Source organism: Lolium perenne, chromosome 1 (genome assembly GCF_019359855.2).
Source record: "Lolium perenne isolate Kyuss_39 chromosome 1, Kyuss_2.0, whole genome shotgun sequence".
Taxonomy (NCBI): domain Eukaryota; kingdom Viridiplantae; phylum Streptophyta; class Magnoliopsida; order Poales; family Poaceae; genus Lolium; species Lolium perenne.
This window is the reverse complement of record NC_067244.2, coordinates 32,648,314-32,657,883: the sequence shown is the minus strand read 5'-3', so window position 1 is coordinate 32,657,883 and position 9,570 is coordinate 32,648,314. Positions and strand designations below refer to the sequence as shown.

The window sequence follows — 9,570 nt, the reverse complement described above, 5'->3', positions numbered from 1 at the left end:
TATTTTCGCTACTCCAGGAGGAGGAGCAATCCATCGTCTCAACCTTGCTTGTTGAGGAGCAGGTCGGGGATTCGCAGTACCTTTGCTTACTGGTGTTGAAGCTAGGTCGCGAAGGAAATTTTCCACAAAAAGATGAGTGGAAAGCGGGCTCTGAAACACTTCCTCATGCATCGCCTTTCTGCGAGCTGCCCAAACATCCCATAAAGTGACTAGGCAGTGAATCAGATCATCATGTTGCAGGGAGTTCATCATAGCAAATATCCAAATCTTGCATTTGGTTCTGTTGTCTTCATCATATGCTCTGTGATATGTTCAGGAACAAGGGCCTAAATACTTCTACTCATATTGCACTCCAGAAGTGAGTGGCGCCATGAGTCAGCAATTCCGCACAATGTACATGCATTCGTCGTTGCCATGTTCCGCCTATGTCATACATCTCCTATGGGGATAGATTGTTTGGCGAGCCGCCAAAGAAAAACACGAATTTTAGATGGTACTATATCTCGAAAGCCCATACCTCCCGCATATTTGGGAGTTGTCATGTCTTGCCATGACACCCAACACGTTTTCCTCTTGCCATCGCGACATCTCCACCGAAAGTTACGCAGAAGGCCATTGATGTGTTGGCACAAACCTACAGGTAGCCTGAAACAGGACATAGAATATGTGGGAATTGCTTGGGAAACCAACTTAATAAGGATCTCTTTACCTCCCATTGATAGGAGTAGTTCAAGCCAGCCTTGTACTTGCTTCCATACTCGGTCTCTCAAATATTTGAATGCCCCATTGATTCAGCGTCCAACATCAGAAGGCATACCGAGGTATTTCTCACTTAGTGACTCATTCAACCTATTCTTCATTGCATTTCGTGTCACCTCTGGACATCCCTTGCTAAAGAAGAATGATGATTTATCAAGGTTTATCCTTTGTCCCGATGCTTGGCGGTAGGTATCCAAGACTTCAACAACCTCCCCAGCTCCCTCCTCACTCGCTTTCACAAACAGCAGGCTATCATCCGCGAAAAGAAGATGGTTGACTGCCGGGGCAATACCAGGGCCGTCGAGGAGGGCGTGCGAGCTGTGCGATGGCTCAGGGCCCTAAAATTTTGGGGGCCCCAAATCACCGGACATAGCGTAGGGGTGGCCGTCCCAGGTTTCCGGCGGTGGAAAAGGGTTCTCCGCCCCACTCTCTACCTTGCCTCCAGGCTCCAACGGCCTAGCAGAACAGCGCCGTTTCTGGTCATTTTTCTTGAGCGGAGCCGCCATGGATGGTACTCCCGAAGCTTTCCGCTTTCCGTCCAGCTTAAGTGAGAAGAAGATACTATAATTGGGTCTGGAGTCTTTGTATGGGCTTAAATTGTAAGGCCCATCAAAGAACGTCTAGCTGTGAGCTGGCACAGTATTTCACTTGTTTCTTTTGCTAGCATGGCCTGCACCGTACACGATAATGTTGCTCAGGAAATACCTCATCAAACGTATTGCTCATCTATCTATCTCTAAAAAAACCTCTTTCTCTGTTCGATATCGATGACATCTCAAAATAAAAGTTAGAGATTCACGTCAGCAAGGTTTTGACCTAGCTAGTCGGCAAGAAACAAAAAGATTTTCGTTTATTTTTTCTAATGGGTTTCATATCGTATATCTCTTGGAATTTCATGGTAGTTTCTAAGTTAAAATAGGACCTCATTTTACATCTCGCACTGGGGCCCCAAATTTCTGGAGATGGCCCTGGGCAGTACTAGCCACCTGTAATCCTTGTAAGTTAGATGATGGAGGAACTCTTCTATTGATTACAGGTGGCTAGTACTGCCCAGGGCCGTCATCTAGAAGAGTTCCTCCATCATCTAATTACAAGGATTACAGGTGGCTAGTACTGCCCAGGGCCGTCTCCACGCCGTCTCCTTGACGGATACCTCTTGTGGGCTTGAAACTTTCAGTTGGTGATCCGTTGAAAAGAACTGAGAATGTGATTGAAGACACCATCCTCATCACAAGCGCAACCCATCCAGGGTTGAAACCCATGCTCAACACATGAGCATAGGTGGCGCGCCCTAAGTGTTTGGGTGTGCCACGTGAGCTCTTTTGGGCCTCAGGCCCAGCCAGGTGTCCTCCCAAGCTCTAGGGTGCTTCTCCCGATGAAAAAGTGACGCTCTAAAAATCTCATGTCAATTTTACTCTGTATAGGTCTCTGAAAGTAAAAAATATACAAAACATGGTTTTCTTGTTCTGCAGAGTTATAAACCAAATAAAGGGGATCATTGGTAAATCCCCATAAATCAATATAAAACATGGTATTATCATCATATATGTTGCAAATATGTGGGAATTCAATATGATAAAGAACAAAGTCGTTCATGTATACATTTTACATGCATTAGGTGGTAGTAATGAGTTGTGAGAGCAAGCCTCATATCTACTATGGTCTTTACGAATTCTTTTGTTACCTCACTATGGATAAAGTGAATGCATGTGCTATATAATTCTAGGTGACACCTAAGAAGTCATGTTTAATCTATGGATCATATGCTTGATCTATTGTGATGTGTTTAATTCAAGGTAGCATATTTGTTGTTCAAACATCATGTCGAAGTACCTAAAGCTACCCTCTGATAATTCTTAAATCTAGATTGCTTGGAGTGTATCCCTTTCTAGTGGAGTATAAGCAAGATATGTAGTATCGTCTTTGTGTTAGGATGTGATGGACATATGAATGCTAATCCAGACACATAATAAAATATCATCAATATTTAGTTATCAATCGTGTTCTTAATGCCACCACACCTATATGAGAGAGTAGACAAGTGAACCCATGAACCCCGGTCCACTTTTTATCATAAGAAACAACTTTTACTTTTCTGTGCCTTTACATTTTTATCATTAATTAATTTTGAAAATACAAAATATCTTTACTTCTTGCAACTACAACAAAAAATCCAAAAAAAATAATCTTTATTTACTTGTTTATTTTACTTTCTAGTATTTTATTTATTGTTATTTTACTTTACTAATACCAAAGCCTTGTGCTTGACAACTGATGCATGTAAAATGCATGCATGAACTTTGTAGTTTGTTGACACATATTCCCATATATTTGCAACATATCTGATGGTATATCTATATTGTTTTTTGGGGGTTTACCAATGATCCCCTTTATTTTGGTTATAATCATGTAGGACAGGAAAACCCTATTTTATGTATTTTTAGCTTTCAGGGACCTAAATGAAGTCAAATGGAGCTAGAATTCTAGGGATATCAATATTTCGTCAAGAGAAGCACCTGAAACACTTGGATCTCACGAGAAGGTCTAGGAGGCATAAAAGATCCTAGGTGGCGCATCCAGTTGGGGTGGGCGCGCCGCCTGCCCTCTTTCCCTCCTCGACTGTATGATTTGCTTGATTCTTTCGCCCACGGACTCCGTCTGACCTAAAAACCTCTATATAAAGGAACCCGAGGTTTCCTCGAGGGGAGCACCGCATAAACATCAAAATAGAGCCAAAACCAGCGCATATTAGATGGGGAAACTCCGCCGGATCGAGCCACCGCCGGACGGATGTCTACCTTCTCCAACGTCTCCACCATCATCACCATGATGAAGAGGGAGTAGTTCACCTCTGGACTATGGGTTTGTGGCAGTAGCTTGATATATTTCTCTTTTGTCCTTCATAGATCTAGTACCATATGAGCTGCCAACATGATTATGGTCATATATGTACTTCCTATGTGGTGGATCTTTATTCTACGATTTGATATATGAGATTTGAACCTATTATGTGTAAGATGTATTGATATATGCATATCATGTACCCCGTTCTTAAGTACTTGTTCTGATCCAACTTGTATGCGAGAGCATGTGTGGAGACAAGTGTGTATTAGATGGAGTAGCATGGTGGTAGTGATTGGACCGTGACATCGGATTCAAGATCTACTATGGTATTTACCTTTCTTTTGCTGCCTCACTAGGGATAAAGTGAATTCATGATCTATAATTATCTTGTGGCAGCTTGATAATCTTGTTTGGTCAAGGTAACATATTTGTGATTCAAACATTCTGTCAAATTACCTAAGGATATACTTTGTTGATTCTTAATTCAATATTGCTTGGAGTTTTCCCTTTAGTGAGGAGTATAAGAGAGATGTGTTGCATCATCTCTATGTTAGGACGTGATGCCCATATGAATGCTTATCAAAAACATGTTGAAGTTCCACCAATATTATATCTTTGATGAATTGTTTGTGTCCACTATAACCAAAAAGAGAGTAGACAAATGAACCCATAAACCCCGGCCCAAACACCTTTCCAACACAACTATCACACTTTACATTTTCTGCCATTTATTATTCCGAAAATCCAAAAAAATAAATACATTCTTCACTTGCAAACACATACAAAACCCAAAAACAATCATCCTTTCATTGCTTTTATCTTGTTTTCCTAGTTTACTTTCTTCACTTTACTTTATTTATATTTATATTTCATATTACTAATACAAAACCTTGTTCTTGACAACCACACGGTGGAGTTGGGAACACAAGACAAAAAAATTGCTTCGCAGGTTGCTAGAAGAGGAGAAGAAGAATCAACCCCTTACCAATTTTCCGAGAGTTCGATATAAACACTCGAGTCACTCTTGTGGGGAAAAGAAACTTGCTACAATATTCTGCACTTGGAGTCCCAACGAGTTGGTACACACGGAGTTGTTGCCATCAACAACCACATAGTGGAGTTGGGGGACAAGACAAAGACTTTGCTTTGCAGGTTGCTAGACGAGGTTGGAAGAAGCTTCGCCTTTGTTCCCCGAGAGCTCGATATAAACCCCGAGTCACCCTTGTGGTGAAAATTTCTCTTGCAGCATCACTCTGAACTTTGAGTCCCAACTAATTGACACACTTGTTGTAGTGTCATCAGCATGTTGTAGGGGATTCATGGGAACCTCAAAATTTTATGCAGTGGTCGGATTTTTTTCATAATCATCCCTTGTTTGCACAACCATGGCTATGGGAATAATCACTCGGGGTGTGTTTGCACGTGTAAAATAGAGACACCTATTTATGGTTGCATCCTATATGTAATTCATTGATGTTAAGTCCAATAGAATAGCGAGCACAACATGTATTAGGTTGTAATAATATTGAGAAATGTATCCCAGTGAGAAAATAGGTACCACAAAATAACAGTAGCACTACACTAGTGGTACACACACATCTAGGGATAATTGAGAACAAAATCTTGGGGCCAAGTGAAAAAATTGGCATGCTAAGTAACAATACACCTATATAGTACTTCTCTTCTCAACTTCATGTTTTATGACATATTTCCCATAAGAATATTTTGCATAACACTCATGTAACTCGGTTCTCATAACCATGCCACCGTTGAGAGAGATCAAGTGAACCCATGAACCATCATATTTTATGGAAATCAACCAACATTCTATCATAGGGAGATTTTCAAAATCACCGGAAGTGAAACATATAGAAAACTATGCATACATTTGTGTTCACGAAAACATGTATGAAATATAGGCGCATTTGCGTTCATGAAAATATACATGAAATATAGAGGAAATATGTTTGTGAAAAGTTTTTTTTATGTTTCTACCTGAAACAAGAATTCTTTTTTAAAAAAAATGGGGAGGGACACCTGGCTCTGCATTGGAACGATGCACACATGAATTTATTGCATTATTCATAATTTTACAGGTTCAATTTTACAATCCATGGGTCACACAAAGTGTACATGAAGATTAACCAGTGGAATAAAAAGAAAGTGCACTTAAGCATCATCTATTCTTCTAGAAAGCTGCTAGCTGGCCACCCTAGTTTTAGATAGCCTGAGCAACCGTATTTAACTAGATGGGTGCATCCAAAATACATATGCGCTCTTTGTTCTTTGAGAAAAAGATAAGAGCACTCCCGGGTTCAGTGGATAGCCACACGGATAACATGTAAAAAGTGAGTAATTTTAAAATTATTAAAAACTATGTCAATTCTATAGTTCTAGAGGGCCCAAACTAAAGCAGATACGCCTAGAAAAATTCGATATTTAGAGTTTTTATCAACTCTATTTAGCTAATTGCTGACCATATTCGTAACATTAGCAGGTGGAGGAATATCAAAGGTAAAATGGACTACTTTCCAAACTAGACGAGCGAAGGGACACACGCAAAATAAATGGATAATAGACTCCTCCGAGTCACAAAAGGCACACTTTTTTACAATTATTACAATTTGTTTTGCAAGGTTATCTTTTGTGAGTATTACTTTCTGGTCAAGAAACCATATAATGATCTTTATCTTTAATGATACTTTTATCAGATATATTTTCTCAAGAACATTGCGTGTCAGTTCATTATATCAACATATGTAGACTTAACTGGTGAAAGGCGAAAGGTTGTGAGGTTCGACACAGATTTATCATTTTCGTCCGATAAGTTGACTCTCATAGCTATGGACTAGCTGCAGCTGACTCTTCCATTTATTTTCGGTTAGAGTTCTTCTAAATTCTATATTTAGAGGAGCTTCCGAAAGTACACGAGCCACTAAATTTCTTTTCTGTTGCACGTTATTATATATGGATATGGAGGTTGGCTTGAAAGTGCAACATCGCCTAACCAAGTATCTTCCCAAAGACGAGTCATCTACTCGTATCCTACTTGGAAAGATCATCTACTACAGAAATCTTCCTTGAATCTCATTAAACCTTACCTTAATTGAGAATCGGTTTGTTTAGCGGTCACTTATGACAACATTTTGTGGCTGATGTATTTCTTATGCAGCAACTCTTGCCACACCCCATCTTCAATCAACAATTTTAAAATCCATTTGTTAAGCAAACATTTATTTTTTATATCTAGTACTTCGACCCCTAGACCCCCTTGGTATTTGGATCGAGAAATGATGTTCCATCTTGTTAGTATATATCTTCTTTTGTGCTCATTGTCTAACCAAAAAAGAAGCAAGACCAGGAATAGCCTAGTCTTTTCCTTTACCACTTTTGGTATTTCTAGAAAACAAAGAATGAACATGGCTAAACTCGTCATAACGGAACTAATAAGAACAAGCATGTCTCGGTATGAGAGGAGCTTGCTTTGCCAACATCCCAACTATTTCACAAAGAGGGTTTACATTGAATTCCATTCTTTGTTTAGTAATCTTCTATTGTGTATATAGGTATCCCTAGACATCGAAAAGGCAGAACTCCAACTTTGCGTCAGAAGATTTTCTTATACTGGTTCTCCATCTCTCATGATAGCTGCTCGAAGATACATAGAATTAATTTCATGTTCACGACCTTCCCTAAATCATGTTTCATAAAAAGAATCGTATCATCAACATACCGGAGAATGGATACTCCACCATCCACTAGACGGGGTACAAGTCCTCCCTCATGCCCATCCTCTTATTCCCTTGTAATAAGGACAGCCAACATATCAACCACTATGTTAAGTAAAATGAGGGATAGGGGATCGCCTCCTTAACCCATTTTTTGTTTGAAAATAATGGCCAATATTGTTATTAACCTTTACTCCAACCGATCCACCATGGATATACCACGTAATTAATTCGCACCATTGTCGTGCAAAGCCTTTCGTACGCAAAGTTTGATGAAGAAAAGGCAATTTGATTTTATCATATGCCTTTTAAAAAACGATTTTAAAGATATCTCCATTTGGTTTCATGCCGAATCACCACTCCCTCAAAAATATGACCGTTGAGAGGCATGCAAGCTGTTTGGGTTGGCTTAATTACTTTTGAGGCTATCCCTGTAATTTTCTCATGCTTAGTAGGCGAATATGGCGATACTGTTGAGACAAGAATGTTAAACCTTCATAGAACCTCCGTGTAACTATGTAGAATCTCCAATCTTGACACCTTTATGAAACTAAACTAATTTTATGCAATCAACTTAGTGAATTTTATAAATGTGCGAAGATTCAACATAGAAGTGGAAACACCGAGCGAGAGGCGGTGAGCCGGTGACAATGTGGATTCTGAGATGAGGAATTAAGAGCCCATGTTAGTGGTATGAGAAACGAGACTTAGGAAGAAACCCATGCATCAAGATGGATCAGATCCAAGTCCAATTGTACCAGTTGAGATTATTAAAAGAAAAGGTCGACCAAGACGTCCTACACTTCACACGCTCTAATTAGTCAACTTCACACCAGTATAAGGAAACCGATGGAGATGAGAAGTTGAGATCAAAGCAAATTAATCGAGGGGATCTGATAAGAATGCTTCGCGGGCTTGCGATCCTCGCGGTCGTCGTTGTCGTGCTGCAGTGCTGTGAACTCCCACGTAGGACGGACGGCAGGTGCGTCCTGTTCAACTTTGGGGACTCCAACTCCGACACGGGTTCACTCCCCGCCGCCTATGGCTTCTACCTCGGACAGCCCGCCGGCCGCCGCTTCTTCCACCGGACTACCGGCCGCTGGTCCGACGGCCGCCTCTACATCGACTTCATCGGTACGTACCTCCAGCCCAAAACATCACTCGGTCCATTCCACCTGCAAAGCATAGCTCAACTCCGACGTGCTGTCGATCGCCTGTTTGTGCAGCCGAGAGCCTCGGGATCAGTTACCTGAGCCCGTACCTGGAGTCGTCGGGCTCCAACTTCACAGATGGCGTGAATTTCGCGGTAGCCGGAGCGGCGGCGGCGAGCAACCAGAGCGCCATTCCGTTCCCCATGGCCACGCAGGTGAACCAGTTCCTGCACTTCAAGAACCGGACCCGGGACCTCCGGCCGCTGGAGCTGGGCTCCATGCTCAAGGAGGAGGACTTCCGGGGAGCCGTTTACTCCATCGACGTCGGCCAGAACGACATCACGCTCGCCTTCCTCGCCAACCTCACGCTTCCGGAGATTGTCGCCGACGGCGGCCCGCTCGCTGCCGCTGCCGCCAAGGTAGAAGACGCCGTCCGGGCGCTGTACGGCGCCGGCGGGCGCAAGTTCTGGGTGTACAACACGGGGCCCCTAGGGTGCCTGCCGCAGACACTAGCGCTGCGGCAGAAGCCCGGCGACGAGGTCGACCCCGTCGGCTGCCTCGCTGCCTACAACACCGCCGCCAGGGCGCTCAACGCCGGCCTGGCCGCTGCGTGCCGCCGGCTCGCGGACGAGTACGGGACGAGCGAGCGCGCAGACCGCGCCACCGTGGTGTGCACCGACATGTATGCCATCAAGTACGACCTGTTCGCCAACCACTCCCAGTACGGCTTCGAGCGGCCGCTGATGGCGTGCTGCGGCAACGGCGGGCCGCCGTACAACTACGTGAACCTCAAGACGTGCGGGCAGCCAACGGCGACGGCGTGCCCAGAGGGGGAGAGGTACGTCAGCTGGGACGGCGTGCACTATACCGAGGACGCCAACACCATTGTTGCCTCCAAGATACTCTCTGGCGACTTCTCCGAGCCGTGCGCCAAGCTCGATGCGCTCTGCACATGAGATGACGAGAACGACCTATTTTATAAGAATATACTAGCAAAAGAGCCCGTGCGTTGCATCGGGAAAAAACTTCAACACTCAAAAGTATCATTCCTGCTGACACTTCTCTTATTCACATTTTCTCCTATTCAC

General features: G+C 42.9%; 1 protein-coding gene across 1 annotated transcript; it reads left to right on the top strand.

Moving 5' to 3' along the window:
• Nucleotides 1-8,194: 8,194 nt before the first annotated feature.
• Nucleotides 8,195-9,570, top strand: LOC127333240 (GDSL esterase/lipase At1g09390-like). Its single transcript, XM_051359620.2, has 2 exons — nt 8,195-8,465; nt 8,558-9,570. The coding sequence occupies exons 1-2, from the start codon at nt 8,234-8,236 to the stop codon at nt 9,436-9,438; spliced, it is 1,113 nt and encodes a 370-aa protein (XP_051215580.1). The 5' UTR covers nt 8,195-8,233; the 3' UTR covers nt 9,439-9,570.

Bases quoted from the DNA above. Each gene is read 5' to 3' on its own strand.
- LOC127333240 (XM_051359620.2), top strand. From the start codon at position 8,234: ATGCTTCGCGGGCTTGCGATCCTCGCGGTCGTCGTTGTCGTGCTGCAG. The intron at 8,466-8,557 runs GTACGTACCTCC...CTGTTTGTGCAG, and splicing joins CCTCTACATCGACTTCATCG to CCGAGAGCCTCGGGATCAGT.